This window comes from Ochotona curzoniae, unplaced genomic scaffold (assembly GCF_017591425.1).
Source record: "Ochotona curzoniae isolate NIBS_2020 unplaced genomic scaffold, NIBS_Ocur_1.0 contig_2321, whole genome shotgun sequence".
NCBI lineage: Eukaryota > Metazoa > Chordata > Mammalia > Lagomorpha > Ochotonidae > Ochotona > Ochotona curzoniae.
The window spans coordinates 24,293,105-24,318,590 of NW_024465421.1; the positions used below are offsets into that span (position 1 = coordinate 24,293,105).

General features: G+C 69.8%; 8 protein-coding genes and 1 non-coding gene across 27 annotated transcripts; 4 read left to right on the forward strand and 5 right to left on the reverse strand.

The window, feature by feature from the left end:
• Positions 1–646: 646 nt before the first annotated feature.
• Positions 647–4,153, forward strand: WDR24 (WD repeat domain 24). Of its 3 annotated transcripts, none has more exons than XM_040973615.1 (9): positions 647–1,557; positions 1,656–1,833; positions 1,943–2,615; positions 2,707–2,816; positions 2,900–3,021; positions 3,097–3,204; positions 3,281–3,618; positions 3,705–3,889; positions 3,966–4,153. In XM_040973615.1, the coding sequence occupies exons 1-9, from the start codon at positions 1,077–1,079 to the stop codon at positions 4,132–4,134; spliced, it is 2,364 nt and encodes a 787-aa protein (XP_040829549.1). In that variant the 5' UTR covers positions 647–1,076; the 3' UTR covers positions 4,135–4,153. The 3 variants fall into 3 exon arrangements, with proteins under 3 accessions (XP_040829549.1, XP_040829546.1, XP_040829547.1); XM_040973612.1 differs by having other exon boundaries at positions 648–1,557; positions 2,698–2,816; XM_040973613.1 differs by having other exon boundaries at positions 650–1,557; positions 2,698–2,816; positions 3,100–3,204.
• A 118-nt stretch (positions 4,154–4,271) lies between these two features.
• JMJD8 (jumonji domain containing 8) lies at positions 4,272–5,689 on the forward strand. The gene is made up of 9 exons (XM_040973765.1): positions 4,272–4,348; positions 4,424–4,510; positions 4,581–4,629; positions 4,704–4,800; positions 4,872–4,940; positions 5,017–5,136; positions 5,208–5,275; positions 5,348–5,482; positions 5,550–5,689. The coding sequence occupies exons 1-9, from the start codon at positions 4,272–4,274 to the stop codon at positions 5,628–5,630; spliced, it is 783 nt and encodes a 260-aa protein (XP_040829699.1). The 3' UTR covers positions 5,631–5,689.
• STUB1 (STIP1 homology and U-box containing protein 1) lies at positions 5,659–7,759 on the reverse strand. Of its 3 annotated transcripts, XM_040973617.1 has the most exons (8): positions 7,500–7,697; positions 6,765–6,963; positions 6,526–6,691; positions 6,365–6,452; positions 6,214–6,270; positions 6,006–6,122; positions 5,752–5,917; positions 5,659–5,691 (listed from the first exon to the last, which is right to left on the reverse strand). In XM_040973617.1, the coding sequence occupies exons 1-7, from the start codon at positions 7,650–7,652 to the stop codon at positions 5,792–5,794; spliced, it is 906 nt and encodes a 301-aa protein (XP_040829551.1). In that variant the 5' UTR covers positions 7,653–7,697; the 3' UTR covers positions 5,659–5,691; positions 5,752–5,791. The 3 variants fall into 3 exon arrangements, with proteins under 3 accessions (XP_040829551.1, XP_040829550.1, XP_040829552.1); XM_040973616.1 differs by having other exon boundaries at positions 5,680–5,917; positions 7,500–7,759; XM_040973618.1 differs by having other exon boundaries at positions 5,680–5,917; positions 6,765–7,033; positions 7,500–7,719.
• A 688-nt stretch (positions 7,760–8,447) lies between these two features.
• On the reverse strand, positions 8,448–10,270 carry RHBDL1 (rhomboid like 1). 3 transcript variants are annotated; one of them, XM_040973996.1, is made up of 8 exons: positions 10,219–10,270; positions 9,854–10,012; positions 9,543–9,767; positions 9,310–9,458; positions 9,120–9,232; positions 8,951–9,051; positions 8,814–8,874; positions 8,448–8,737 (listed from the first exon to the last, which is right to left on the reverse strand). In XM_040973996.1, the coding sequence occupies exons 1-8, from the start codon at positions 10,255–10,257 to the stop codon at positions 8,466–8,468; spliced, it is 1,119 nt and encodes a 372-aa protein (XP_040829930.1). In that variant the 5' UTR covers positions 10,258–10,270; the 3' UTR covers positions 8,448–8,465. The 3 variants fall into 3 exon arrangements, with proteins under 3 accessions (XP_040829930.1, XP_040829929.1, XP_040829931.1); XM_040973995.1 differs by having other exon boundaries at positions 9,854–10,033; positions 10,219–10,257; XM_040973997.1 differs by lacking the exon at positions 9,543–9,767 and having other exon boundaries at positions 9,854–10,033; positions 10,219–10,257.
• Positions 10,271–11,422: 1,152 nt separating this feature from the next.
• RHOT2 (ras homolog family member T2) lies at positions 11,423–15,945 on the reverse strand. 8 transcript variants are annotated; one of them, XM_040973620.1, is made up of 19 exons: positions 15,879–15,945; positions 15,508–15,566; positions 15,259–15,340; positions 15,139–15,182; positions 14,913–14,966; positions 14,757–14,809; positions 14,573–14,681; positions 14,248–14,349; positions 14,082–14,180; positions 13,900–14,008; positions 13,650–13,770; positions 13,473–13,557; positions 13,221–13,363; positions 13,039–13,139; positions 12,836–12,966; positions 12,429–12,506; positions 12,131–12,241; positions 11,856–12,058; positions 11,423–11,778 (listed from the first exon to the last, which is right to left on the reverse strand). In XM_040973620.1, exons 1-19 carry the CDS (start codon positions 15,913–15,915, stop codon positions 11,655–11,657), a joined length of 1,845 nt encoding a protein of 614 aa, XP_040829554.1. In that variant the 5' UTR covers positions 15,916–15,945; the 3' UTR covers positions 11,423–11,654. The 8 variants fall into 8 exon arrangements, with proteins under 8 accessions (XP_040829554.1, XP_040829555.1, XP_040829556.1 ...); XM_040973621.1 differs by having other exon boundaries at positions 14,073–14,180; XM_040973622.1 differs by lacking the exon at positions 14,913–14,966.
• A 2,858-nt stretch (positions 15,946–18,803) lies between these two features.
• On the reverse strand, positions 18,804–19,908 carry MCRIP2 (MAPK regulated corepressor interacting protein 2). 3 transcript variants are annotated; one of them, XM_040974000.1, is made up of 5 exons: positions 19,823–19,908; positions 19,663–19,738; positions 19,188–19,300; positions 19,017–19,106; positions 18,804–18,913 (listed from the first exon to the last, which is right to left on the reverse strand). In XM_040974000.1, exons 1-5 carry the CDS (start codon positions 19,872–19,874, stop codon positions 18,843–18,845), a joined length of 402 nt encoding a protein of 133 aa, XP_040829934.1. In that variant the 5' UTR covers positions 19,875–19,908; the 3' UTR covers positions 18,804–18,842. The 3 variants fall into 3 exon arrangements, with proteins under 3 accessions (XP_040829934.1, XP_040829933.1, XP_040829935.1); XM_040973999.1 differs by having other exon boundaries at positions 19,188–19,360; XM_040974001.1 differs by lacking the exons at positions 19,188–19,300; positions 19,663–19,738 and having other exon boundaries at positions 19,823–19,874.
• Positions 19,909–20,673: 765 nt separating this feature from the next.
• TRNAG-CCC lies at positions 20,674–20,744 on the forward strand. Its single transcript has one exon. It is a non-coding gene; the product is annotated as a tRNA-Gly (tRNA).
• Positions 20,745–20,967: 223 nt separating this feature from the next.
• On the forward strand, positions 20,968–22,377 carry METTL26 (methyltransferase like 26). 4 transcript variants are annotated; one of them, XM_040974002.1, is made up of 6 exons: positions 20,968–21,204; positions 21,470–21,632; positions 21,703–21,762; positions 21,841–21,908; positions 21,985–22,063; positions 22,193–22,377. In XM_040974002.1, exons 1-6 carry the CDS (start codon positions 21,008–21,010, stop codon positions 22,325–22,327), a joined length of 702 nt encoding a protein of 233 aa, XP_040829936.1. In that variant the 5' UTR covers positions 20,968–21,007; the 3' UTR covers positions 22,328–22,377. The 4 variants fall into 4 exon arrangements, with proteins under 4 accessions (XP_040829936.1, XP_040829937.1, XP_040829938.1 ...); XM_040974003.1 differs by lacking the exon at positions 21,703–21,762; XM_040974004.1 differs by lacking the exons at positions 21,470–21,632; positions 21,841–21,908.
• Positions 22,378–23,281: 904 nt separating this feature from the next.
• Positions 23,282–25,485, reverse strand: WFIKKN1 (WAP, follistatin/kazal, immunoglobulin, kunitz and netrin domain containing 1). Its single transcript, XM_040973628.1, has 2 exons — positions 24,894–25,485; positions 23,282–24,658 (listed from the first exon to the last, which is right to left on the reverse strand). Exons 1-2 carry the CDS (start codon positions 25,383–25,385, stop codon positions 23,282–23,284), a joined length of 1,869 nt encoding a protein of 622 aa, XP_040829562.1. The 5' UTR covers positions 25,386–25,485.
• Position 25,486: the final 1 nt, after the last annotated feature.

Genomic DNA, 25,486 nt, shown 5'->3' on the forward strand with positions numbered 1-25,486 from the left:
ATTCTCCTGTATATGCCGAAGATATAACCTTATATTTGGTAAGTGTTTCTTGTGCTATTTTATCACGTGACCTGTTTATAAAAATATATATATTAAAATCGTTGTAAGAACACGGGCCTGGGACTGCTTTGAGGTCGTGGCACGATGGCAGGGCGCTGGACACGAGGGGCCCCGGGGGAAGGGGTGGCCTGCCCACTGCCCAGCGGAGTGGACCCTCCAGGACGTCTTCCTTGGGGGGAGCATTCAGAACCACAGCGGGACGCGTCCGAATGAGCCCAGACATCCCGATCCTGAGGAGAAAACCGCGCCCGAACTGAGCGGCGCCACGGCGATCTCCTCCGGAACCTTTGTGTCGTGGGCGAAGCACCCCGCGCCCGCTTCCGGCGAGGGGGGCGGGAACGACGGCCGGCTTCCGGCAGCGGTGCCTCCTAGAGGAAGCGCTGATCGCCGGCCCGGAACTTCGCCTGGCGACTGGGTCCTTGGTCCCCCCGTCCCCCGGCGGCTCGGTCCTCGGTCCCCCGTCTCCCCGCGGCTCGGTCCTCGGGGTCCCCCGTCCCTGGCGGCTCGGTCCTCGGTCCCCCGTCTCCCCGCGGCTCGGTCCCCGGGGTCCCCCCTGTCCCTGGCGGCTCGGTCCTCGGGGTCCCCCGTCCCTGGCGGCTCGGTCCTCGGGGGTCCCCCTGCCCCTGGCGGCTCGGTCCTCGGGGTCCCCCTGCCCCTGGCGGCTCGGTCCCCGGGGTCCCCCTGTCCCCGCGGCTCGGTCCCCGGGGTCCCCCTGTCCCCGCGGCTCGGTCCCCGGGGTCCCCCCTGTCCCTGGCGGCTCGGTCCTCGGGGTCCCCCGTCCCTGGCGGCTCGGTCCTCGGGGGTCCCCCTGTCCCTGGCGGCTCGGTCCTCGGAGTCTTCCCCCCCCCCCCCCCCCCCCCCGTCGCCTGAGCCCTTGTCTCCCTTGAGATTTTGCAGACTGGGGCCTGACCCCCTGCTGGGGTTGGTTGACAGTTAAGCGAATGCCTGGCTGAGTGACACAGTACTGATTTCTGTACCTGACTGCCCAGCTCTGGGGGGGCACCCGGGGTGCGGCCATGGAGAAGATGTCCCGCGTGACCACGGCCCTGGGTGGCGGCACGCTGACGGGCCACACCATGCACTGCCACCTGGACGCGCCAGCCAACGCCATCAGCGTGTGCCGGGATGCAGCGCAGGTGGTGGTGGCTGGCCGAAGCATCTTCAAGATCTATGCCATTGAGGAGGAGGGCTTCGTGGAGAGGCTCAACCTGCGTGTAGGCCGCAAGCCCTCACTCAACCTTAGCTGTGCCGACGTGGTCTGGCACCAAATGGATGAGAACCTGCTGGCCACGGCTGCCACCAACGGCGTGGTGGTCACGTGGAACTTGGGCAGGCCGTCCCGCAACAAACAGGACCAGCTGTTCACAGAGCATAAGCGCACGGTGAACAAGGTCTGCTTCCATCCCACAGAGGCCCACGTGCTGCTCAGCGGGTCCCAGGACGGCTTCATGAAGTGCTTTGACTTGCGCCGCAAAGACTCGGTCAGCACCTTCTCGGGTGAGCCTCCCCTCCCCCGCCACTGACCTAGGGCAGCTCTGGGGGGTCCTGGGTGGGTGCAGCGCGCTGACCACTCCCCTGCCGGCTGCCCACTGCAGGACAGTCCGAGAGCGTGCGTGACGTCCAGTTCAGCATTCGCGACTACTTCACCTTCGCGTCCACCTTTGAGAACGGCAACGTGCAGCTGTGGGACATCCGGCGCCCAGACCGCTGCGAGAGGATGTTCACAGCCCACAACGGGCCCGTCTTCTGCTGCGACTGGCACCCCGAGGACAGGTGGGGCCGCGCACCAGGGCGGGAAGGGGCTGTGCGGTGGGGACCTCCTCCCTGCCTCCCGAGTGGAGTCCCAGGGCCCATCACTGAGGGCCTGGACGGGCTCCCACAGGGGCTGGCTGGCCACAGGTGGGCGGGACAAGATGGTGAAGGTCTGGGACATGAGCACGCCCCGGGCCAAGGAGACGCACTGCGTGCAGACCATCGCCTCCGTGGCCCGCGTCAAGTGGAGGCCCGAGTTCCGCCACCACCTGGCCACCTGCTCCATGATGGTGGACCACAACATTTACGTGTGGGATGTGCGGCGCCCCTTTGTGCCGGCCGCCATGTTCGAGGAGCACCGTGACGTGACTACTGGCATCGCCTGGCGCCACCCGCACGACCCGTGCTTTCTGCTGTCGGGCTCTAAGGACAGCACGCTGTGCCAGCACCTGTTCCGTGATGCCAGCCAACCTGTGGAGCGCGCCAACCCCGAGGGCCTCTGCTATGGCCTCTTTGGGGACCTGGCCTTTGCTGCCAAGGAGAGCCTGGTGACCACTGATGGGGGGCGCAGGCCCTATGCCGGTGACCGGCGCCCCCCTATCTTCTTCAAGCGCAAGCTGGATTCCACTGAGCCCTTCTCGGGCCTGGCCTCCAGTGCCCTCAGCGTCTTTGAGACAGAGCCTGCAGCCGGTGGCATGCACTGGTTCGTGGACACGGCCGAGCGCTATGCTCTCACTGGCCGGCCGCTGGCCGAGCTCTGTGACCACAATGCCAAGGTGGCACGGGAGCTAGGCCGTAACCAGGTGCGTCCATGGGCCTGGGGTGTAGCCAGCTCCTCTCAGCCCTGAGGTTTCTCTGTCCTGTGAGTGTTGGTGCCATCGCCAGGTGGCACAGACGTGGACCATGCTGCGGATCATCTACTGCAGCCCGGGGCCAGTGCCCGCCGCCAGCGTCAACCATAGCGTGGGCAAGAGTAGCACTTGTGGACTGCCGCTCCTGAACAGGTGGATCCTGCGGCAGGGTTGGCTGGGTGCTGGGTTGGGCAGGGGTACAGGGCCCCAGCACCCAGCCACCTCTCCACCCCCAGTTTCAACCTGAAAGATGTGGCCCCGGGGCTGGGCAGCGAGACGCGGCTGGACCGCAGCAAGGGAGATGCCCGGAGTGACACGGCCCTGCTTGACTCGTCAGCCACACTGCTCACCAACGAGGGTAGGCAGCCGGGAGGCGCCAGGGTGCTGCCTGCGGGGCTCAGGGCCACCCCAACATCCTCCCACCCTCCCTCAGCAGACAACGAGGAGACGGAGGGCAGCGACGTGCCGGCCGACTACCTGCTGGGTGATGCTGAGGGCGAGGAGGAGGAGCTGTACTTGCTGGACCCTGAACACGCACACCGTGAGCCGGCAGGGCTGCAGCTGGGGGTGGGGCAGGGGTGAGGCAGGCCTGGGGCTCAGGCATTGCCTCCCCGCAGCCGAGGACCCCGAGTACGTGCTGCCGCAGGAGGCCTTCCCACTGCGCCACGAGATTGTGGACACGCCACCGGGGCCAGAGCAGCTGCAGGACAAGGCTGAGTCCCCACACGTGAGCGGCAGCGAGGCGGACGCGGCCTCCCTGGCCCCTGCGGACACCTTCTCGTTGCTGTCTGTGTCCCATGCGCTGTATGACAGCCGGCTGCCCCCCGACTTCTTTGGGGTGCTGGTGCGGGACATGCTGCACTTCTATGCGGAGGGGGGCGACGTGCAGATGGCCGTGTCCGTGCTCATTGTGCTGGGTGAGCGCGTGCGCAAAGACATTGACGAGCAGACACAGGTGCGGGGGCTCGGGGGCGCCCGGAGGGGGTCCTCTGCAGCCCGGCCCTGCCCGCGCCCTCCTGCAGCCCCCCCCTCCGCCCCCAGGAGCACTGGTACACATCCTACGTGGACCTGCTGCAGCGCTTCCGGCTCTGGAACGTGTCCAACGAGGTGGTCAAGCTGAGCACCAGCCGGGCCATCAGCTGCCTCAACCAGGCCTCCACCACACTGCACGTCAACTGCAGCCACTGCAAGCGGCCCATGAGCAGCCGTGGCTGGGTCTGTGACAGGTGCGGGGTGAGCGCCCCTGGGGTCACGGGGGTCCCAGCCCGAGCCCGACGCCCACAAGCACCCTCCCGCCCGCAGGTGCCACCGCTGCGCCAGCACGTGCGCCGTCTGCCACCACGTGGTCAAGGGCCTGTTCGTGTGGTGCCAGGGCTGCAGCCATGGCGGCCACTTGCAGCACATCATGAAGTGGCTGGAGGGCAGCTCGCAGTGCCCGGCCGGCTGTGGCCACCTGTGCGAGTACTCCTGATAAATCCCTACGAAATCCACAAGTTGTCTGTGTCGCTGCTGTCGCCGGCGGGGAGGGGGAGGGATGCGCTGGGGCGTCGCCATGGCAACCGGCCGCTTCCGGGCCCCGAGCTCCCGGCGTGCCGCGCGGCGGGGACCATGGCGGCGGGGCCGTTGCTGCTGGCGCTCGGGGCGCTGCTGGCGCTGCGCGGAGCGGCGGCCGGGGACGGCGGCTGGTGAGCGGCGGGGCCGGGGGCTGGCGAGGGGCTGGCGGGCGCGGGGCTGGCCAGGCTGACCCGGCCGTCCGGCAGGCGGAGGGGCGTCCCGGGGCCGCCGGCCGAGGAGCGCTGCACCGTGGAGCGCCGCGCCGACCTCTCCTACGCCGAGTTCGTGCAGCGGTAGGTGGGCGCGCGGTCCTGGGGGGCGCCGGGCTGCCGGGCCCAGCTGACCGCGCCTCCCGCCTTGCAGCTACGCCTTCCAGAGGCCCGTGGTGCTGCGCGGGCTCACGGACAACGCGGTGAGTGCGGCGGCGGGCGGCAGGCTGTGGGTTGCCGGGGCGGGGCGCCCCTGAGCCGCGCGCTCTCCCCGCAGAAGTTCCGCGCCCTGTGCGCCCGCCAGGAGCTGCTGGCCGCCTTTGGGGACCGCGTGGTCCGGCTGAGCACAGCCAACACCTACTCATACCGGAAAGGTGAGCGCCCCGCGCCCGGCCCTCGGCCCCCCCCCCGGCCCGCGCGGACCTGACCGGCGCCCTCTCCGCAGTGGACTTGCCCTTCCGGGAGTACGTGGAGCGAATGCTGGGGCCGCAGGACCCCGCGTCCCTGGGCAATGGTGAGACTGCGGGGCGGCCGGGTGTGGAACCAGCAGGGCACAGGCCCGAGCTGAGCTGCCCCGACCTACCGCGCAGACACCCTCTACTTCTTCGGGGACAACAACTTCACCGAGTGGGCCTCGCTCTTCCGGCACTATGTCCCACCCCCGTACGGGCTGCCGGGCACCGTGCCTGCCTACAGCTTCGGGATTGCAGGTGTGTGCCTTGGCGGCAGGGGCTGGCTGTGCCCGGGTGCCCAGAGCTCAGCACCCATTCCCCACCTGCAGGAGCCGGCACCGGGGTGCCCTTTCACTGGCACGGGCCTGGGTACTCGGAGGTGATCTATGGCCATAAGGTCAGCAGGGCAGGGCAGGGCACGGCGGGCGGGCGGAGCACAGCACACTGACCCTGCCACCCCTCTGGGCAGCGCTGGTTCCTCTACCCACCGGGGCAGACGCCCCACTTCCACCCCAACAAGACCACGCTGGCCTGGCTCCGGGACACGTACCCAGGCCTACCTTCGTCTGCCCAGCCACTTGAGTGCACCATCACAGCTGGAGAGGTCAGTGGGCAGCAGGCAGGGGGCTGGTGGGCAACCAGCACCCAGCCGATGCCATGGTCCCTGACAGGTGCTCTACTTCCCTGACCGTTGGTGGCACGCCACGCTCAACCTGGAAACCACCGTCTTCATCTCCACCTTTCTGGGGTAGTGGGGCCGCACGGTCAGGGCTGGGTGGTGCTCACGTTTTATTGCAGGGACAGCCTCCACCCTCCCACCCCCCTGCCCCAGGCCCCAGCAGCGGCAGCAGGTTGGGGCCGCTCAGTAGTCCTCCTGCCCCAGGCCCCAGCAGCGGCAGCAGGTTGGGGCCGCTCAGTAGTCCTCCACCCAGCCGTTCTCCGAGATGAAGGCGTCAATGACCTCCTTCATGGCCAGGTTGGGGATGAGCTGCTCCTGGGTCAGGGGGCTCCGGGTCACCGGGTCAAAGTGGCCCACACGCTGCAGGACAGGCCAGGAGACACTAAGCCCTCACCTGGGGTGCTCCTGGCAGCGACCCAAGAGCCCCCCACGACGTCCTTGCCCCCACCTGCAGGTGCTCCTCAATGTCCTTGCGGTCATAGGTGATGCCACTGGGCGTGATGCACGGCTCCCGCATCAGCTCGAAGCTGATCTTGCCACACAGATAGTCCGGGATGTCGCGCTTCTGAGGCACGTGGGGGAGGGGTGGGCGTGAGGCCTGGGCAGCCTGCCCCCTGCCCCGCTGCCAGCCCCTCCCCTAAGGCTCCGGGCCTCACCTTCCGCTTCTCGTCCACTTGGGAGAAGAGCTCCTCCATGTCAGCCATGTATTTGTCCTGGGAAGAAGCGAGCACCGTGCGTGGGCTGGGCACGGGGCCTCCCCACGGGCCACCCCCATCCGGCTGGGCACTCCCACCCCCAGCCCCTCACGTGTTTGGCCTCGATGCAGGCCTGCTGGGCGCGGACATGGCCATCGTCGTCTTCGCCCTCGTGGTTGCGCTGGCACTCCTGCAGCTCCCTGGGGACGGGCCGGGGTCTTAATAAACCTTGGAGCTGTCAACTCGGGGAGTGTCTGGGGGCAGGGGGCGCACCTGTCACGCTCGGCCGCGATGAGCCTGGCCAGGTAGGCATGCAGCTCGCTCTCCTGCTGCACGCGCCGCTCCTCAATGCTGTTCCAGCGCTTCTTCTTGGCGACGCGGAGGGCGCTGGGGATGTCGTCGCCAAAGTTAAGGCGCTGCTCCTTGGCGAGACTGTAGGCTGGAGTGGGGGCACGGGCGCGTCAAGCAGGGCCTGGGGCGCGCGGCGGCGGGCACGCGGGTGGAGGGCGCACCTCGCTGCAGGTTGGCGATGGCCTCATCGTAGCTCTCCATCTCCAGCTGGCACTGGCCCAGGAAGAAGTGCGCCTTCACCGACTGTGCGTCCAACTCCAGCGCACGGCGGCAGTCGGCCAGCGCAGGCTCCAGCTGCTGCATCTTGAGGTAGCACAGCGCGCGGTTGGTGTAGTACACGGCCACCAGCGGGTTCCGCGTCTGCGGACGGCGGCTCGTGAGGAGGCAGCCCGTGCCCGGCCCCCTGCAAGTCCCCATGAGCCCTGCGCCCCTTGCAAGTCCCCTGGGCCCTGAGGCCCCAACCCTGCGCCCCCGACTGCCCCAAGAGCCCTGCGCCCCTTGCAAGTCCCCTGGGCCCTGAGGCCCCAACCCTGCGACCCCGACTGCCCCATGAGCCCTGTGCCCCCCCGGCTCCCCCCATGAGCCCTGCGCCCCCCAAGTCTCCATGAGCCTTGCGTCCCCCGACTCCCCCCAGGAGTCCTGCGCCCCCCGCCTCCCCCCCAAGAGCCCTGCGCCCCCCCCAAGTCCCCATGAGCCCTGAGCCCCGACCCTGCGCCCCCGATGCCCCCCATGAGCCCTGCGATCCCTGACACCCCCATGAACCCTGCTCCCCCGACGCCCCCATGAGCCCTGCGCCCCCTGACGCCCCCAGCCCTGCCCCGGCTCCCCCATGAGCCCCCCAGCCCTGCGCACGACACGCCCGCCCTCCGCCCCCTCGTCCTCCGCCCCGCGCTCACGATGGCGCGCCCATAGCAGGCCGCCGCCTCCGGGTACTTGCGGCCCACGAACAGGCGGTTGCCCTGCTCCTTCAGCTCCTGCGCGCTCGGGCTCTTGTCCGGGCTGCCACCGCCTAGCCGGCCGCCGCCCTCCTTCTCCTCCTTGCCCTTCATGGCGCTGCGCGGCCCGGCCTGGGCTCCGCTGCGGGCTCCGCGCCCCGGGGCCGCCCGCAGCCCGCGCCCCGACCCAGCCCGGAACTTCCGGCTGTAGGGGCGGGGCCGCGCGTGCGCGGAGGACGGGGGGGGGCTTGCAAGCCACGCCTCCTGCCGGCAGAGCGCGCATCACCCCATCCCTGCAAATGCCCGGCTCCCCTCACCTTTCCTTACCCCGTCCTTACCCCGTCCTGACCCCGTCCCTGCAAGCGGCTGGCTCCCCTCACCCCGTCCCTGCAAGCGCCTGGCTTCCCTCACCCCTCCTTACCCCGTCCTGACCCCGTTCCTGCAAGCGCCCGCTCCCCTCACCCCTCCTCACCCCGTCCCTGCAAGCGCCTGGCTTCCCTCACCCTGTCCCTGCAAGCGCCCGCTCCCCTCACCCCTCCTCACCCCGTCCCTGCAAGCGCCTGGCTTCCCTCACCCTGTCCCTGCAAGCGCACGACTCCCCTCACCCCTCCTCACCCCGTCCCTGCAAGCGCACGGCTCCCTTCACCCCGTCATGGTGGCGCCAAGTGTGTCGGCGTGGGCACCGGCAGGCTGTGCCGGGCAGCGCCCTCCAGACCGCAGCCGGGAGGACATGCGCGGTCCAGGCCCAAGCTGCCGCACACACCCCTCCCGGGCTCTGGGGCAGAGGACCCTCCGAGGCCAGGGGGCCACAGCGCCGTGTAAAATATTTATTTATTCTGCAAAAAGGCTCAGGCCGCAAGTTGGGGGGGCGGTTCTCCTGGGGTCTCCTCCCCCTCGCGCGGGACAAACGTGCAGGCAGGGGTGCAGTCAGGGCGGAGGGGGCACGTGGGCGCCCAGCAGGTCGTAGGCGAAGACGTTCCAGAAGATGGCGAAGAGCAGGAAGGTGCCGTAGGCCAGCAGGACCACCCACCAGCCGCACTGGTCCCGCAGGCGCTCCTCGTAGCTGCGCAGCATCGTGAGCCCCATGCTGACCCCCACCACCGCCCCCGCCAGGTGCGCCATGAAGCTGGGCTGCGGGCCGGCGGCCGGCAGCGGCGGGGAGAAGCGCAGCCACACGGCGCGGCCCACCTCCGAGCTCACTGCGGAGGGAGGCGGCAGCTGGGGGGCGCCCGTCCGCGCCCGGGGCCCGCCCCCGCCCCCGGGCCCGCTACTCACTGCACACCAGGGCCAGCACCATGCGCAGCAGCTTGTAGGGGCACCGCATCCCGGCCCAGTTCTGAGGGGGCACCCGGGCCGTGAGCCGGCCCGCCGCCCCCGCGCCCGCAGGCCCCACCCTGCAGCGGCCCGTTTACCATGACGACGTTGGCCAGGTGCGCCGAGCACAGCGCGTAGACCCCGCCGGAGCCCCCCACCACGGGCGCCCGCATGTCGGTGATGGAGACGGTCAGCGAGCCTGCGGACGAGGCGGGCTGAGCACGCAGGGCACCCGCGAGGCCAGCCCGCGCCCGCGCCCCTGCTCACCTGCCAGCACGCCGGCCAGGTAGAGCAGGCTGATGCGCAGCAGGCCGTGCACCATCTCCAGGGGCACCCCGATCATCAGCTGCAGCAGCGCGTTGAACCCCAGCTGCTCCAGGCTGGGCGGGGGGAGCGGCGGGTCACCGGCCTGGGCGCCCCCCAGTGCCCCCCGCCCTCGGGCAGCGGCCCCGCTCACCCGACGTGCATGAACATGTAGGTGAGGAAGCGCCAGGCGCGCGCGCGGTGCCCCGGGTGGTACACGAGGGGGCTCTTCATGTACTCGGGGTGGTAGGTCTGCAGCACCCACTTGTTGAGCCGCGCCCCGTAGCACAGGAACACCACAATCTGGGGACACGACCCTTTAGGGCCGGCCAAGGCCAGCGGCCAGGGGGCTGCGGCGAGGGGAGGGGGCGGGGTGGGCTGGTCCACCTGGGCGAGGGTGACGGAGGCCATGAACACGGGGGGCGGGCAGCTGCGGTGCCGGGAGAAGTACCAGCGGCGGTCCACCTCGCAGGGCAGGATCTCGTAGGCCACGTAGCGGACGAAGCGCTTGTAGAAGCCCAGCCCCGGCTCGTCCAGCAGCCCGTCCCTGGGCAGCGCGCGCTGCCCGTTGGCGATGGCCCTCTTGAAGCTGCTGGAGCGCTTGCTGCTGATCTGGGAGGCAGGCCGAGTGCGTGGCGTCCCCTTCCACGGCACTCGCGCCCGCCCTGGCCCGCCCACCCCGCCGCCGCAGCACTGACCAGGTCCACGAGCTCCTGGTAGCAGACCTGGCCCCGCTCGTTGCTCTGGGCCAGGGCCACCAGCATGTCCAGCTTGGCGGGATCCAGGGGCAGCTCATGGCTGTGCACCAGCCCGGCGAAGGTGTCTGCCCCGATGAAACCCGTGTTGTCAGGGTCCAGCTGTGGGGAGGGGAGCCGGGCCTGAGGAGGGTCCTGCCCGCTGAGGACCGCACCGCCCTGCTCCCGCAGCCGAGCCTGCCCTTCCGGGGCTTTCAGGGCAAGGTCGTGCAAGGAGGCGGCTTGGGGAGGGGGCCGGGCCCGCCGCGCGTCTCCCGAGGCCCCTCCCGGCCCGCAGCGGCGGGAGACTCCCCGCGGCGGCCCCGCACCTGCTCGTGGATGAGTTGCAGCAGCGAGCTCCTGTCCATAGAGCCAGGCTGGGCCTGGGGCCGGGGTCCGCGGCTCGGCCGGGAGGGGCTGCGCTGCAGACCGCTCCGCTCCGCCCGGCCGCCGCTCCGCCCGCTCGGCGCCGCACTCCGCCGCGTCAGAGCCGCCAGCCCGCCCCGCGCGCCGCCGAGGCTCACGCGCGCCCTGCGCGCGAGGACGCACGCCCTGCGCCGGCCGCTGCCTCGGGACAGGCACCATGGCAGGGAGCCGCCCCCGCTCTGGCGGTGAGGGTCTGGGGGACCGAGGCAGGAAGCCTGCGACCCTGCTGCGCCCCCCACTGTGCTGCGGCTCAGCCCAGCGGCCCCACCCCCACTCCTGCAGCAGGACAGGGGTGCCAGAAGATGGGGAGGGGACAGCCCCAAGGGGCAGGCCTGCGGGAGGCTCCCAGGGTTGATCCAAACCCTGTGGCTACTGCTGTGGGTGGCCAGGAGGGCCGCTGTCCCCGGGCTGCAAGCCCCAGGCCCAGCTGCCATAGAACAGGGTCTGAAGGCATCAGGTCCACTGGCCACTGCCCCAAGGGAGACAGAACAGGCCTTGACCAGTGGCTGCTCATCTGGGTGGCCTGAGAAAGACACCCTGTGCAGCAGAGTCAACACTGGAACTCCCCCAGGCAGCGCCCCGCTCATCCACCCTCTTCATCAGGGCTTGGGTCTGAGGGATGGCTGGGGGGCTGGGGGCACTCTGGGCCTCAGACAGACCCAGCAGAGTGACGTCAGCCCAGTGAGCACCCAGACTGTACCACTTCAGGGCTCCCTGGGCCAGAGCCGTCCCTTCCAGGCACCAAGGGGCCATGCAGCAGAAGCCTAGGGGTACGGGGTTGGGGTGGCACGGAGTCAGGGGGTGTGCACCCCTCAGCAGGACGGACGTGTTTCAAAGACCGAGACAGAAGAGGAAGGAAGCAAAGTTTAATCTTGTGACCTGCGACAGGTGTCTGGCCCTGACTGCCTGGGGACAGGGGGAGTGGGCAGCTGCTGTGGGCTAAGGAGTTGACTAGCACTGGTTAAGCCGAGCACTACAGGCAGTGGGCTTGGGGCTAGAAGTCCCTGGTCTCAGCTGTAGCCAATCTGCGTTAATGAGGGTGTGGGGTAAAGCGCAAACAAGAAGTAGGTGAAAGGTCAAGAGAGAAGGCAAGAAAGGCTTCGGAGAGAGACTTCCACCATCCCTGTCTCCGGTCGGTGCCTCAATCCCTGGGACCCTTCCTCGTGTCCCTCGTGCGGCTGGCCGTAACAGGCAGCACCCTGGAAAGGCAGCTGTGGGACCAGAGGTTAGAGAGTGGGGGTGCCCAGATCCAGGACAGGCACAATCTGCAGTCCCACTGCCCTGGGGGACCACTGTGCTAAGCCGAGATGGGGTCCTGCGAGGAGCTGGGGGGGGGCCCTCATCGGCTCCTGAGGACCCTGAAGAGTGAGAAGCCAAGGACAGCGACCATGGCGGCCCCCACGATGCATAGCAGGTCCCGGAGCCAGCGGCAGGAGGGGCCTGGCTCTGCCTGCAGCAGGTGCCTGTGGGCGAGAGAGAATCTCAGGGCAGCCCTGGCCCAGCCAGCGTCCCCAGCCCGGGGACAACCGGGGGTACCCACGGGAAGGTGGCCATGATGGCGAGCTGAGAGAAGGCAGCTGGGTTGGGCGGGCCGGGGCCAGCACAGGAGAAAGGGGTGGGGGCCGGCAGCCGATGGCGGCGGCAGAATTCAGCGGGCGCCACGCCAGGGCCAGCAGCGCCCCCCAGCAGGTCGGCCTTGGAGCAGATGAAGAGGCAAGGCGTCTGCCCGTCCATGTAATGGTGCTGTAGGAGGGAGGAGTGAGAAGTGAGAGCGGGCAACAGGATGCCACAGCAGCTCCCCCCCGGGACACTTGCCTTGTAGAGGTGGGCGCAGTGTGCAAAGGACACAGGGTCACTGCTATCAAACAGGAGGCAGGCGACATCGCAGCTGGCGTCCAGCGGGCTCTCAGAACTGACCTCGCAGAGCTGGGGCAGACAGGGGCCTCAGCAGGGTCCTGTATGTGTGTGTGTCTGCCTGCGCACCCTGCATGTGTGTCCATGAGCCCTGCATGTGTGTGTCCCTAAGTCCTGTGTGTGTGTCTGCCTGTGCATCCTGCATTGTATGTGTGTGTGTGTCCATGTGTCCAGAGCCTCATTGGATCAGAACACTCACAATCAAGTACTTGTCCTGCCCATGCACCTGCACGATGTCCACGGCGTAGGCAGGGGGCTCCTTGGGAATCTCTGGGTGCTGGGGAAAGACGGCCCTGAGGCGCTGTCCTGGTCCCTCCCCCAGGCCCTGGTCTGGCTGGGCACACTTCCCCCCCAGGCCCTGGTCTGGCTGGGCACACTTCCCCCCCAGGCCCTGGTCTGGCTGGGCACACTCCCCCCCAGGCCCTGGTCTGGCTGGGCACACTCCCCCCCAGGCCCTGGTCTGGCTGGGCACACTCCCCCCCAGGCCCTGGTCTGGCTGGGCACACTCCCCCCCAGGCCCTGGTCTGGCTGGGCACACTCCCCCCCAGGCCCTGGTCTCGCTGGGCACACTCACCCCCAGGCCCTGGTCTCGCTGGGCACACTCACCCCCAGGCCGCGGCCCAGGAAAGCCTGCAGGAAGGCTGACTTGCCCACGCCCGCGGCCCCTAGCACCTTGCATAGAAGGACGTTCCGCTGCGTCTGCCCCTTCTCTTGGTCCAGCCGCTTTTCCCGGGTGACTGCAAAGACCAAACTGGGTGAGGGCATCACCGGCCAGGGAATGGAGCCTGGGGACGGCCACAGGCACTCACCTGTGATAGCCTGTGCCTGCGAGTGTGGCCCACAGAGCGTAGGGTAGCCCAGGTAGCCCAGGTGCCCGAGGCAACGACGCACATCCAGGTAGGTCACCAGGCTGGGAGCAGGGTGGTACACCATGACATCAGGGTAGGGAGAGGCTCAGGGGCGGGGCTTGGGGCGGGGCTGCTGTACTCACGCCCACTGGCACAGGTAGCCTCGCAGCCCCAGGTGCCCAGCCTCTGTACGGATGGAGCCCGGAAACCCAGGCCCCCAGGGGGCTTCAGGAAAGACGCTGAAGAGGCTGTGCAGCTCGGCGGGTGAGAGGGCACCATCCTGGTCCTACAGGTGCAGGGTGGTGGTGAAGGTGGGGCTGGGGGTGTCCAGGAGGTTTAGGGCAGGCAGGGGGCTGGGGGTGTCCGGGAGGACCTGGGGCAGGCGGGGGGCCCACCTGGTCGTGCTTTTCAAAGGCTCTCTGCACAAACTGGTGGCCGAGGTGGCTGAGCTCCGTGCTGCAGCCGGGGGGCACAGGCAGCCTGGCGGACAGGAGGGACAGGTCTGTTTCACTGTACCAGGCACACCCCTCTGCCATCCCCATGGAATCCGGCTGGGGACCCTGGACACCCACGGCGGGAAGAGGTAGTCGTTGGTCAGCTGAAGGTCATCCCCGTAGCCACAGTGGCGCAGGATGGTCCATGTGGTCTCATGCCGACCACGTTGGACAAACAGTGTGTTGAGAAAGAGGAAGCCTGTGAGGGAGGCAGGGGCTGGAACCGGGCACAGCGGCCCCTCATGCACAGGGAGGTGGCACCGGGGACACAGGAAGATGGCACCAGGCTCATGCCCTCACACACAAGACACAGGGTCCTTGGCCTCACCATCCAGGGTCAGCCCATCGTCCCGCACGCCGCTGGCCACATTCCTGCACACCACCATCTTGACGTCCTCCAGGGCCTGTGGGGCCAGTGGCCGGCCAAAGCAGGACGCCTGCCCGGGGAAGGACATTGCCAAGTGAGCCCGCTGACTGCCGGGCAGCGGCTAGGGAAGGGACGATGCGCACCTGGAAGGCATTGAGCTCCTCGTCGCTCAGCACCTGGTCCAGGTCCTGGTCCCAGAGCGTGAAGACCCGGGTGAGGGCCCGCACGCATGCAGGCCGCAGCTGTGGGGAGAGTGGCTTAGCCTCGGCCCCTGCGGGCTTCCGGGGGGGCGCGGCAGCCAGTGCCCACCTGCTTGGCCTCTGTGTCATACAGTGGGGCCGTGGGGTGCAGCACGGCCTTCTGGGCGTAGTAGAACAGCTCCGAGACATTCCGCAAGCTCTTGGCAGAGCACTGAGGGGCGGCAGAGCAGGCCTGGGCTTGGGAGCCCCCGCCAAGGCACAGGGTGCCCCCACCCAAGACCCAAGGCACAGGGCCCCTCCTGCCCCTCACCCAAGGCACAGGGCCCCTCCTGCCCCTCACCCAAGGCACAGGGCCCCCCCACCCAAGGCACAGGGCCTCCCCCAAGACCCAAGGCACAGGGCCCTGCTGCCCCCCAAAGAACAGTGCCCCCCACCTCCACACAGGTCTCAATCTCAGGAAACTGGCTCATGATGGGCAGCACAGCCTCCAGCGAACTCCCAGGACGCAGGTCAGACTTGTTGCCCACCAGGATGATGGGCAGCCTGGGGGAGAGGCCGGTGGTCATGGAGGGGCCCAGCCATAGCCCCTGCCTGGCCGCCCCCAGGCCCTGCCATTACCTGGGCCCCCTCTCTGTTTCTGCATTCACTAGCGGGATCCATTTGGTTCGAATCTGTAAGGCAGCAGCGGGCAACGGGCAGCCCCCTCCCAGGCTGGGCAGCAGGTAGCCCCCTCCCAGGCTGGGCAACTGCGAGCGCGGGGCCCAGGCGGCTCACCTTCTCAATTGTGGCTTCCTCCGAGACGTCGTACACCATGCACACCACGTTCGCCTGTGGGGAGGCGGCCAGGTGGCCGGGGTGGGAGCACGTGCTGTGGTGACCCCCTGGGAGGACAGCAACCCCCGGCCATGGCCACCCTGATGGACAGCAGCCCCCGGTCATGGCGACCCCCGATGGACAGCAGCCCCCGTCATGGTGACCCCCGATGGACAGCAGCCCGCACCTTACGGATCTCCTCCTGCAGCTCCTCCGCCGTCTGCTCTGCCTCTAGACAAGTGGGTGAGACCCGCTGAGGGCGCGGGCGCTGGGCCGGGGCGACCCCCCTGCAGAGCGCGGGCGCTACCTGAGGAGTCCACAATGTGCGTGGGCACCCTCTCCGGGGTCACGTCGGCGGGGATGGTGATCTCCTCGGCGCGGGCAGGCACCTGCCAAGGCCGGGGGCTGAGCCCACCACACCCACGTGCTCCCACTGTCCACCGCACCCACTGCACCCACTGCGCCCACCGCACCCACTGCACCCACGTGCTTCCACTGCTCACTGTGCCCACCGCGCCACCGCACTCCCACTGTCCACCGTGCCCACTGCACCCACCTCCTGCGGGAACTCCTCGCCCACCAGCGCCAGAATCAGCGACGTCTTCCCCACCTGGGCTGTGTGGGGCGGTGGGGCGGTCAGGGCAGGCGGGCAGTACAGGGGGTCAGAGGGCAGGACCAGACTTGGGGGGGGTAGGACAGGGGTGGGCGAGTAGGGGTCAGGGCCGGGGCTGGCGGGGCAGGGCAGGAGGTCAGAGGGCAGGACCAGACTGGGGGGGGAGGCAGAGCAGGGGTCGGTGGACAGGCCCTGCCCCCCGACCCCGGCTCTGTTCGACCCCCGGCCCTGTCCTCTGAACCCCTGTCCTGCTCCCCGACCCCGGCTCTGTTCGACCCCCGGCCCTGTCCCCGACTCCTGGCCCCGCCGCCTACCCTCGCCCAGCAGCAGGATGCGCACGTCCCGCCTCATGGCGGCCCCGCAACCCCGACCGGCGGCCCGGCCTGCTCGCCCGCACTTCCGGCGCCGACCCGCGCAGCCGCAGCAGCGCTACCGGTGGACACGTCGTCGCCTGGTGGACGCGGCGGGCACTGCGGCTCCCGCCCCATGGCGCTGCCCTGCCCCCCTCTGCCCCCGACCCCCTGCCCTGCACCCTGCCCCCCTGCCCCCCTGCCCCAGGCTCTAACCCCTGCTCTGCCCCGACCCCCTGCCCTGCACCCTGCCCCCCTGCCCCCCTGCCCCAGGCTCTAACCCCTGCCCTGCCACCTGACTCCCTGACCCCGGCCCTGCTGGGGACGCAGCAAGCAAGCAGTGTTCACTGAACCGGGTGGGCTGCCATCAGGAGCCCAGAGGGCGCCGGACGCCTGGCCTCCCGTCCTGCACCATACCAGGCACCTCACTGCCCCAGCACTTCCCACAGGAAGATCTGGCTGTCAGCCACAGTGAAGCGCATCCCAGCCGAGGGCATGACTCCACACAGGTGCATGGCAGCGGTGTGGCCAGCCAAGTCCTGGGTGGTGCCCACGGCACAGCCCACCAGCCTCAAGGCACCCTCTGTGGGTGGACGGCACAGCTGTGGTCCAGGGCACCAGCCCAGCAGAGGGGTCCAGGCCCCCCAGGCCCTCTCTGGGCAGGGTCTGGGTACTCAGCGACTGGGCAGATGGCCATGAGGTGGACTTGGTGGGACAGGCTCAGGGAGATGGCGATGGCGGGCAGAGGGATCCGCTCCAGCACCTGTGGGCAGGCAGCTGAGGCCCCAGGACTGCAGGGGCTCCCACTGCATACCCACAGGCTGGACCAGGTCCACACACCTGCTGGTGGTGGAGCCTGTAGAACACCAGCTCGGTGTGCGCACCAAAGCCTACACAGGCCAGCAGGGCCCTGTCCCAGGGGCAGAAGGCTGCCAGGGTGGGTGGCAGGTGGCTGGGAGCCTATGGGCAGGTAAGTTGGGCTGTGGCTGTGGGCCATTACCAGCCCTACCCACCTGGGGTGGCCCACCGTGCTTACTTTCAAGGTGGCCAGTGCTGGGAAGCTCAGCCAAGCTAGCAGCTCACAGTGGTCCCGCAGCCAGTTGGAGGCCCAGACACTGACCCGCTGGCTGCTGGCCACAGGTCTATGCCTTGCACCCTGAAAAGTCCATCCTACAGGGAGGGTGAGCCATGGGAGTCCCTTCCCCTGCGCTCCCCGCCCGCTAGGCTGTGGCACCTGACAGCGGGTGCTTTGCAGGGCAGAAATTGGGGCTCCCTGGTGGTCACTCAGCTTGTGAAGGTGACCCCTGTGCAGGGGTGGCCAGCCCCTGGGCAAGGCTACATGTGTCACAGCACACGCACCATGCTGTGACCCCAGCAGTCAGCTTGGGCTGCCCCCTGGTCATCCTTACCGTCCATGGAGAAGGGCACAGCAGTGACTGCGGCATGGTGGGGCGCATCTTGAGCTCCAAGGCAGTGCGGGAGAGGCTGAAGAGGCAAACGTGCCATCCCCGTAGCCCACCACCACTCACAGCTGCTCAGCTCAGGCGCAGGGCAAGGGGCTCCACGCCAGGCACCTGCACCTCTGCCACCTGTGGCGGCTGGGCAGCCATGAGGTTGCAGCAGGTTCAGTGGCGTACCTCTGACCAGCCCACCACCCTAGGCAGCCCCTGTGCCTGGTTCAGCCCCTGGAACTGGATCACCAGCTCCATAATGGGCAGTGTCCACACTCACCTGCTACCATCCTCACTGCACGTGGCACAGTGGGACTCGCTGGGGCTGAAGATTGCCTCATTCACCTGTAGGGCTCCACAGCAGGCGCTGGACCTCCTGGTGACCCCAGCATGAGATCCCCAGGCTGGGCTGCCGCAGTCGGGCACCATGGAGACCAAGTTCCTGTGGGGGGGCCCTGGTGACCCCCTCCCTGCTGACCACTGACGAGCTGGGTACTGGACTCTGGTCCCAGCTGATGTACCAGAGATGCTCAGGTCCATGCTGTCATCAAAGCTGGAGCTGCCCGTCCAGGGTCAGCTCATGCTCCATGAACACAGAACCGGACCTGTATGGGTGTTGGTGGGGGCCGTGGTTCAGGCCAGGAAGACAGCTGACCAGCTCAACGACCTGCTGATGTGGCCCACTCCCACATGGACTGGTTTCCTTGCCGCTCACCTAGTGCCCAACCCCTTGTGTCTCAGCTTGGGCACAGTGCCCGGCCCATAGGCGCAGCTTCCGTGTGCTCCCACCACTCAGCAGCCCGCTGTCCTCCAGTGCGGTCCCTGCCCACGCCGCAGAGGAGCTGCGGCCCCAGGGAAGCAGTCAGCGGCAGTCAGCCCGGCTGCCCCGCCATGCTCCACGCCCACCTGAGTGAGCAGATGGCGGGCACGGGGCTCTGCAGCCATCGCCCGCGACCCCCACGGCTCCGCCGGCCATCGCCCGGGCCCACGGTGCCACGGTTCGCGCTTCCCGCTCGGCCCCGCACGCACGGTGCGTCTGCCAACAGTTGCCGGGCGACGGGGGCGGGACAGCCCACGTGACGGGGGGCGGGGATCCGAGCCTGTCCCTCCAGCACCCAAGTCCTCCAGCTGAGCCCTGTCCGCGCCCCCCGACCTCTCCTGCGCCCACCTGTCCGCGCCCCCCGACCCCGCCTGCGCCCACCTGTCCGCGCCCCCCACCCCGCCTGCGCCCCTGTCCGCGCCCCCCACCTCGTCTGCGCCCCCCGACCCCGCCTGCCCCCAGTTGTCCGCGCCCCCCGACCCCGCCTGCGCCCCTGTCCGCGCCCCCCGACCCCCTCTCGTCCCCCCAGGAAAGCGAGGCGCACGGGCACTTTCTGACTTTATTGAGCCGAACAGAGGGGCGCCGGCGGCGGCGGGGCCGCGACTCCAGCGCGGGCACTTGCGGTGTGGCTGGCACGGGCGGCTTGTCCCGCCGCGGCTAGGAGCAGCTGGTGACCCGGGCCAGGAACTGCTGAGCCCACCACTCGTCCAGGTCGATGGGCACGAAGCCTGCGGGCAGAGCGGGGCCGTGCGGGGCTGAGCGCACTGAGCGGCGCCGTGCGGGGCTGAGCCGGCCCCGGCCGCCCCCCGGACCCCCGCGCCGGGCGCTCACCCTGCAGCCGCGGGTTGGGGCTCCTCTCCACGTACTGCACGGGCCTCGGGCCGCGCTCGCCGGCCAGCTGCCGCTGCACCTGCTGCCAGGCTGCGGGCAGAGGGGGCACGGTCGGGCCGGGTCGGCGCGCCCCGCGGAGGGCAGGCCCGCGGCCGGAGGCCCGCCCCGTACCTTCGGACACGAAGCGCACGTTCTCCTGGTGCGCCGGCGTGTAGGGCTCCTGGCCGCCCTCGCCCGGGGCCCGCCGGCCGGCCACCCGCTGGAACACGAGCCTGGGCCCCGCGCTGTGGAGGAAGGGCAGCAGGCAGTGGGCAGGCCGCCCCCCGCGCCCGGGCCGTGGCCCGCTCCCCCGCGCCCCGCCGCACCTCCAGCCGAGCGCGGGGAGCCGGCCGTCCTCCGCCGCCGGCTCGCCTTGCCGCGTCAGGGGCCCCTGCGCCGCGGGCCGGTCCTCCTCAGCTCGGAGGGGCGCTACAATAAAGAGGGGCGTCCTGAGGGGCGGGGGTCCCCAGCCCGGGGCGTGCAGCGGCCGGCTCCCCCGCCCGGGCCGAAGGGCGCACACGCGCGCGGCGGCGGCGCGCGGGGACCTTGACCTCGGGGCACGTGGCCCAAGGTGACCCCGGCGCGCCGCCGCCCCCCGAGCGCTCACCTGGGCAGGGGCGCGCAGGGCGGCCGGCATTTCAGGAGCTCGCCGAGGCGGCCGTCCACCTGCTGCTGCGGGGGCCCTGCGGGCGACGCGGAGGGCGCGGGTGAGCCGCCGCCCCCGCCGCCCCCGCGCGCCCCCCGGCCCGCGCCCCCCGCCCGCGCACCTGTGCGGCGCTGCGCCACCAGCTTGCTGGGCCCCTTGCTGATGGTGTACATGGCGGCGGAGTGGGCGCCCGCACGCCCGCGGCCAGTCCCGCGCCCGCCGCCCGGCCCGGGGCGGCCCCTTTAACGGCCCCGCGGCGGCGGGGGGCGGGCCCGCACACGCCCCCGGGCCTTAAAGGGGCTGCGGCGGGCTGCGGGGGCGCCTGCAAGGGCTGCGGGGGCGCCTGCAAGGGCTGCGCGCGCCCCCCGCGCCCCCCGGCCCGCGCGCCCCGCCCGTCGCGACCCTTCCCAGAGAAAGAAGTTTTGCGTTTTTGTCCTGAAAAACGCCCCGGAAAAAAATGCCTCGGGCTGCGGCCACACAAGGTCCAGTTTCCGGGTTGGCGGCTCTGCTGCCCGCACTGGGGCGACCTCCACGGCGTGGCCGCCGGGACCCCCGCAGCCGCTCGGGTCTCCGCATGGAGTGACCCCGGGGTGGGCAGAGGCGCAGCTGGGCTCGCGCGCCGCCCCGGTCACCGTCACCCACCCCGGTCACCCACCCCGGTCACCCCGGTCACCCACCCCGGTCACCCCGTCACCCCCTCACCTACCCCGGTCACCCCGGTCACCCCCTCTCTCACCCCGGTCACCCCGGTCACCCCCTCTCCCACCCCGGTCACTCCCTCACCCACCCCGGTCACCCACCCCGGTCACCCCGGTCACCCCGGTCACCCCCTCAGCCGCCCCCCGCCCTCCTGCGGGTCGGGCGCTCGGACCTGCACTTCCCCTTAGGGCCCGCCGGGCGGCGCGCGGCTTCGCGCAGACGCGGGCGGTGCCGTCACAAAGCCCTGAGACACAGGGGAAAGCTCGGCCAGCAGCGCCGCTGGTGTAGTGGTATCATGCAAGATTCCCATTCTTGCGACCCGGGTTCGATTCCCGGGCGGCGCAGGATTTTATTTTCCACCTCCTGTCTGGAAAATGAATGCCTTGCATTAAAAAAAACCCCAGAATTTGAACCGAACGTCCCCGAACGGCAGGTGAACAGGTGGACGCAGGACGCCCTCCTGAGGCGTGTGTCCCCTGCGGCACCTCCCCCCCGCCGCTGCGGCCCCTTTAACACGCCACACGCAGCTCCGGCCACTCCTCCCGGCGTCCTCCGCGCCCTCCACTCTTCCCGGCGTCCTCCGCGCCCGCCCGCCTCTCCTCCCACCATGCTGGTGGCCGCGGCCGCCGAGCGCAACAAGGAGCCCATCCTGCGCGTGCTGCTGCAGTACGTGGACCCGGCCCAGCGCGGGCTGCGCGTGCTCGAGGTGGGCTCCGGCTCCGGCCAGCACGCCGCCCACTTCGCGCGGGCCTTTCCCTACGCCGAGTGGCAGCCGTCCGACGTGGACCAGCGCTGCCTGGACAGGTGCGGCCGGCCGAGGGCGAGAGGCGGCAGGCGGGCGGGACAGGTCCTCCTCTGTCCTCTGCCCTCCTCCTCCTCCTCCTCCTCCTCTGCCTCTGCCCTCCTCCTCCTCCGCCCTCCTCCTCCTCCTCTGCCCTCCTCCTCCTCCTCTGCTCTCTTCTTCCTCCTCCTCTGCCCTCCTCCTCCTCCTCCGCCCTCCTCCTCCTCCTCTGCTCTCTTCTTCCTCCTCCTCTGCCCTCCTCTGCCCACTGCCTCTTTCCACCTGCAGCATCGCGGCCACCACGCAGGCGCACGGGCTGTCCAACGTGAAGGCGCCGCTGTACCTGGACGTGACCTGGGACTGGCAGCGCTGGGGCGGCCTCGGGCCGCAGTCACTGGATCTGCTGCTGTGCATCAACATGGCACACATCAGCCCGCTGCGCTGCACACAGGTCGGTACCCAGGCGGCTGGCGGCCCCACTGCCCCGTGGCCCGGCCCTCACCTGGCCTCACCCTCCGCAGGGCCTCTTCCGGGCCGCCGGCCACCTGCTCAAGCCCCAAGCTCTGCTCATCACCTACGGAGTAAGGCCCCTGCTGCCTTGAGGTGGACATGGTCCCTGGTCACCTTCAGCCCACCATGACACGGCCCTGTCCCCGCAGCCTTTTGCTGTCAATGGCAAGATCTCCCCTCAGAGCAACGTGGACTTTGACCTCACACTGAGATGCAGGTGGGAGTGCCCGGGCAGGTGGGCGGCGGGCAGCGGCCAGTGCTGCCAGCCACAACTGGACTTCCCATCTCCACAGGAACCCGGAGTGGGGGCTGCGGGACACGGCCCTCCTGGAGGACCTGGGCCAGGCCAGCGGCCTCCTCTTGGAGAAGATGGTAGATTGGCGGGCCTGGGGGACGGCGGGGCTGCAGGGCTGGGGCCTGGGGATGGCCTCGGGGGTGGCGGGGCTGCAGGGCTGGGGCCTGGGGATGGCCTGGCTGCACCTCCATGCCAGCACTTTGTAGGTGGACATGCCGGCCAACAACAAGTGCCTCATCTTCCGGAAAAAGGGACCGCTCTCGGGGCCCCGTGTCCCTGTTTTAGGTTCTGTGGGGGCCACATGTGGAGCCCAGGCCTCAGGGACCCCCAGCCCTCCCTAGCCTGGCCTGCGGGCTCGCTTCTGCCTCGCAATAAAGTATTTCTGGCTGCTGCCCAGTGCGTGGTCACCCGGCTTCCTTCTGGGGCCAGTGGATGATTTTATGTGTGTGTGTGTGTGTGGGACATGTGCATGTTTGAGGTATGTGACATGTGTGTTCTGGTGTGTGGCATTTGGCCTGTGTGACATGTGACACGTGTGTTCCAGTGTGATGTGTGTTCAAGCATGGCACATGTCCTGGCATGTGATACATGTGCTGTCATGTGATTTGTGCCTGACATGACACTGGTGGTCTCATGTGTGACACATGTATTCACTGTGATATGTGGCACGTGTGATCTGGAATGTGATGCATGCATTCTCTGACGTGACATGTGGAATGTGGTCTGGCATGTGATATGTGTGATCTAGTGTGTGAATGCGTGTTCTGGTGTCTGGCATGTGTGTTCCTGCGGGTAGGTGACTGTGATCTGGTGTGTGATACCCATGTTTTGGTGTCTGGCGTGTGTTCCCTGGGGGAAGGGAGCTGTGTGTGATATGTGTGATCTGGTGTGTGACACACGTGTTCTGGTGTCTGGCGTGTCTGTTCTCTGGGGAAAGGGTCTGTCTGGCTGACTCTGGACTCCAACTCCCGACCTGTCCTGGGTAGCTGTCCCAGTTGCTAAGGCTGCCAACTGCTCCAGTCACACCGGAATTACCAGGCAGGAAGTGGCCTCCCCAGGAGCCTCCATCCTTGCAGGTGGCAAGATGTCGGTGGGCATTGGGGTCAAGGGTCAGCGGGGCCAGCATTGAAGGCCACTGCTGGGTGAGAGGTCGCTTTATTGGAGGGGGTGGGGCCAGCACCTATGAGGGCCAGTCCCAGGGGTGGGCGGGTCCAGTCCCGGGGCTGGGCGGGGCTCTTCCCGGTGTGGGCGGGGCCAGCACTGGCGGGCGTGGCCAGCCCGCCCCGCCCCTCCGCCTAGTCCTGGAAGCGCCCCAGCAGCTCGCAGGCCTTCCTGTCCAGCAGCTCCTGGATCTTCTTGACGCGCTTCTCGCTGGCGGCGCGCACGTAGCTGCCGGCGTCCAGCACGGCCACGCCGTCGCGCACCTCGCCCATGATGACCAGCGGCCCGTCGCCGGCCGTCACGTTGGGGCAGGGGCAGGCGGCGTCCGAGCCGCTCAGCGTCACCTCCAGGTAGCGGGTGCCCAGGAACCTGAGCCCCATCTTGTCGTCCTTGAGCACGCGGTCCAGCGCCAGGCGCGCGATGCCGCCGCCCGCCTCGGGCTCGGCCTGCAGCTCGGTGAGCCTGCCCACCACGGCGAAGTCGCTGCGGCACAGGCTGGGCACCAGCCTTGCGCGCGGCCGGCAGGCCCGGCACGGAGGCGCGCGCGGCCCGGCGCAGGCCACCTCGCAGCTCGCGCGGCTCTCGAAGTTGTTGGCGTTGCCCTCGCAGCCGCCGTACACGAAGGGGTGGCAGAGGCGCAGCAGCGGGCTGTAGGCCCAGCGCGGCTCCCAGCCCCGGCAGGGGCCCTGCACGGCCGGCAGCTCGCAGGCGTCCCGCGGGCCGCGCGCACACGCCTGCTGGCACGCCTCGTAGGTGTCGAAGCCCTCGTAGGTGTCGCAGCCCGCGGCCGGGAAGGTGGCGCAGCTGCCGCGCTGCGGGTCGAAGTGCCAGGGCCCGCGGGGCCCGGGCCCGGGGCAGGCGGGCGGCACGGACAGCGGGAAGTCGGCGCGCAGCAGGCCGGCCGCGTTGCGCGCCGTGCAGGTGTACAGCCCCGCGTCCTCGGGCCGCGCGTCGTACAGCACCAGCTGGCCCAGGCTGGTGACCACCACGTTGCCGTACATGCGGTCGGGCCGCATGACCACGCCGTCCCGCTGCGGGCTCTGCTTCTCCCAGGTCACGGCGGGCGGCGGGCGGCCGCGGACGTCGCAGTGCAGGCTGGCCGTGCCCCCGACGGGCACCGCCTGCGGGGCCGGGCTGCTGTAGAGCGCGGGCGGCACGGCGGCGGCCCCGGGCGTGGGGGGCACGGCGGTGCCGGGCGGCCAGCGCAGGACGTGCCTGCAGGGCACGGCGCGCAGGTGCAGGCCTCGCAGGCAGGCCTCGGCGTCCATGTAGCAGCGGTTGTAGTAGGTGAGGCCGTCCGAGGCGCACGTGAAGCTCGGCTCCTTCTCGCAGCGGTCGCGGCAGCGGCACACGGGCTGCCCGTCCCAGATGTCACAGTCGGAGCCCTGCTGCGGGCAGGCGAAGCCCTCGCAGGTAGCCGGGGCGGCCGGGCCGGCGTGCGGGAAGCGGGCGGCCACGCAGCTGTGCAGCCCGCACACGTTGGTGCAGCACTTCTCGGCGGGCGCGCAGTCCTGCGGGGGACGGGGCTTAGCGGGGACACGCCCCGGGCCGGCAGCGCCCCGCCCCTCGCCAGGGAACCCGACCCGGCCTAGCCCCGCCCCTCCCTGGGGTGCCTGGCCCCGCCCCTCTGGTGGCCGCCGACTGCACTGCATCTCCCTGGACCTTTCCCCCCCCGCAGGTTTTTGGAATGTTCCTTCGCGGCCCCGGCCCCGCAGCAGGGAAGCCGGGCGCGGGGCTCTGGCTCACCTCGTCCCTGGCGCACGGGCGCTCACAGGTGCTCTGCGCGTCCACCCACAGGCGGGGGCTGAGCTGGTCGGGGCACATGCCCGGGCGGCCGCCGGGCCCTGGCAGCAGGCTGGCCCCCGCCGTCAGCCCCACGAGCATCAGGAGGGACAGTGGGGCGGGCATGGGGTCCCGGGCCTGCAGCCCCTCCTCGGGGCCGTGCTCTCCGCGCGGGGCGCCTGCGGGTGGCCTCCCCGCCGTCTGCGCGGCTCCAAGGCCCGGGTCAGCACAGGCCGGCCGAGGGGGAGGGGGTTGTAACCCGAGCCCTCCGGCCCAGCCTGACTTCCAGACCCTCCCTGAGCTCAGGGGGCGGGGCTGGCTAAGGGGCGCGGGAACCCCACCTTCTGCCGGGCATTCCTGCAGGCTGCAGCCAGGTCTGGGGGTCCCCCGCAGGGGCGACACAGCGGACACAGCATTCCCCGGCCCCCCACCCCGAGCACCAGGCTCCTGGTCCATGCCCCTCAGGACGTCCTCAGCTGGACAGCTCCGGTGGCCAGGCCCTGTGCAGGAGCGGAGCACACGTGTGGGGGCAGTGTCCTAGGAATTTGCCAGGGATG

Excerpts from the sequence above, each read along its gene's own strand:
- WDR24 (XM_040973612.1), top strand. The coding sequence starts at position 1,077 with ATGGAGAAGATGTCCCGCGTGACCACGGCCCTGGGTGGCGGCACGCTG. Across the intron at positions 3,022-3,096 it reads CACACTGCTCACCAACGAGG|CAGACAACGAGGAGACGGAG; the intron begins GTAGGCAGCCGG and ends ACCCTCCCTCAG. Across the intron at positions 3,205-3,280 it reads GGACCCTGAACACGCACACC|CCGAGGACCCCGAGTACGTG; the intron begins GTGAGCCGGCAG and ends GCCTCCCCGCAG.
- RHOT2 (XM_040973619.1), bottom strand. The coding sequence starts at position 15,915 with ATGAGGCGGGACGTGCGCATCCTGCTGCTGGGCGAGG. Across the intron at positions 15,183-15,258 it reads GCACATTGTGGACTCCTCAG|AGGCAGAGCAGACGGCGGAG; the intron begins GTAGCGCCCGCG and ends CCACTTGTCTAG. Across the intron at positions 13,140-13,220 it reads GGCTACCTGTGCCAGTGGGC|CCTGGTGACCTACCTGGATG; the intron begins GTGAGTACAGCA and ends CCCTGCTCCCAG.
- RHBDL1 (XM_040973995.1), bottom strand. The coding sequence starts at position 10,257 with ATGGACAGGAGCTCGCTGCTGCAACTCATCCACGAGCAG. Across the intron at positions 10,034-10,218 it reads TGCAACTCATCCACGAGCAG|GCCCGGCTCCCCTCCCCACA; the intron begins GTGCGGGGCCGC and ends GACCCTCCTCAG. Across the intron at positions 9,233-9,309 it reads TACATGTTCATGCACGTCGG|CCTGGAGCAGCTGGGGTTCA; the intron begins GTGAGCGGGGCC and ends CCCCCCGCCCAG.
- MCRIP2 (XM_040973999.1), bottom strand. The coding sequence starts at position 19,874 with ATGTACACCATCAGCAAGGGGCCCAGCAAGCTGGTGGCGCAGCGCCGC. Across the intron at positions 19,107-19,187 it reads CGTGCGCTTCGTGTCCGAAG|CCTGGCAGCAGGTGCAGCGG; the intron begins GTACGGGGCGGG and ends CTCTGCCCGCAG. Across the intron at positions 18,914-19,016 it reads CCCCAACCCGCGGCTGCAGG|GCTTCGTGCCCATCGACCTG; the intron begins GTGAGCGCCCGG and ends CTCTGCCCGCAG.
- METTL26 (XM_040974002.1), top strand. The coding sequence starts at position 21,008 with ATGCTGGTGGCCGCGGCCGCCGAGCGCAACAAGGAGCCCATCCTGCGC. Across the intron at positions 21,909-21,984 it reads GACCTCACACTGAGATGCAG|GAACCCGGAGTGGGGGCTGC; the intron begins GTGGGAGTGCCC and ends CCATCTCCACAG. Across the intron at positions 22,064-22,192 it reads GCCTCCTCTTGGAGAAGATG|GTGGACATGCCGGCCAACAA; the intron begins GTAGATTGGCGG and ends AGCACTTTGTAG.
- JMJD8 (XM_040973765.1), top strand. The coding sequence starts at position 4,272 with ATGGCGGCGGGGCCGTTGCTGCTGGCGCTCGGGGCGCTGCTGGCGCTG. Across the intron at positions 4,941-5,016 it reads CCCCGCGTCCCTGGGCAATG|ACACCCTCTACTTCTTCGGG; the intron begins GTGAGACTGCGG and ends CCTACCGCGCAG. Across the intron at positions 5,483-5,549 it reads GCACCATCACAGCTGGAGAG|GTGCTCTACTTCCCTGACCG; the intron begins GTCAGTGGGCAG and ends GGTCCCTGACAG.
- WFIKKN1 (XM_040973628.1), bottom strand. The coding sequence starts at position 25,385 with ATGGACCAGGAGCCTGGTGCTCGGGGTGGGGGGCCGGGGAATGCTGTG. Across the intron at positions 24,659-24,893 it reads GCCCGTGCGCCAGGGACGAG|GACTGCGCGCCCGCCGAGAA; the intron begins GTGAGCCAGAGC and ends CGTCCCCCGCAG.
- STUB1 (XM_040973617.1), bottom strand. The coding sequence starts at position 7,652 with ATGAAGGGCAAGGAGGAGAAGGAGGGCGGCGGCCGGCTAGGCGGTGGC. Across the intron at positions 6,964-7,499 it reads CCTGCTATGGGCGCGCCATC|ACGCGGAACCCGCTGGTGGC; the intron begins GTGAGCGCGGGG and ends CGCCGTCCGCAG. Across the intron at positions 5,918-6,005 it reads ACATTGAGGAGCACCTGCAG|CGTGTGGGCCACTTTGACCC; the intron begins GTGGGGGCAAGG and ends CCTGTCCTGCAG.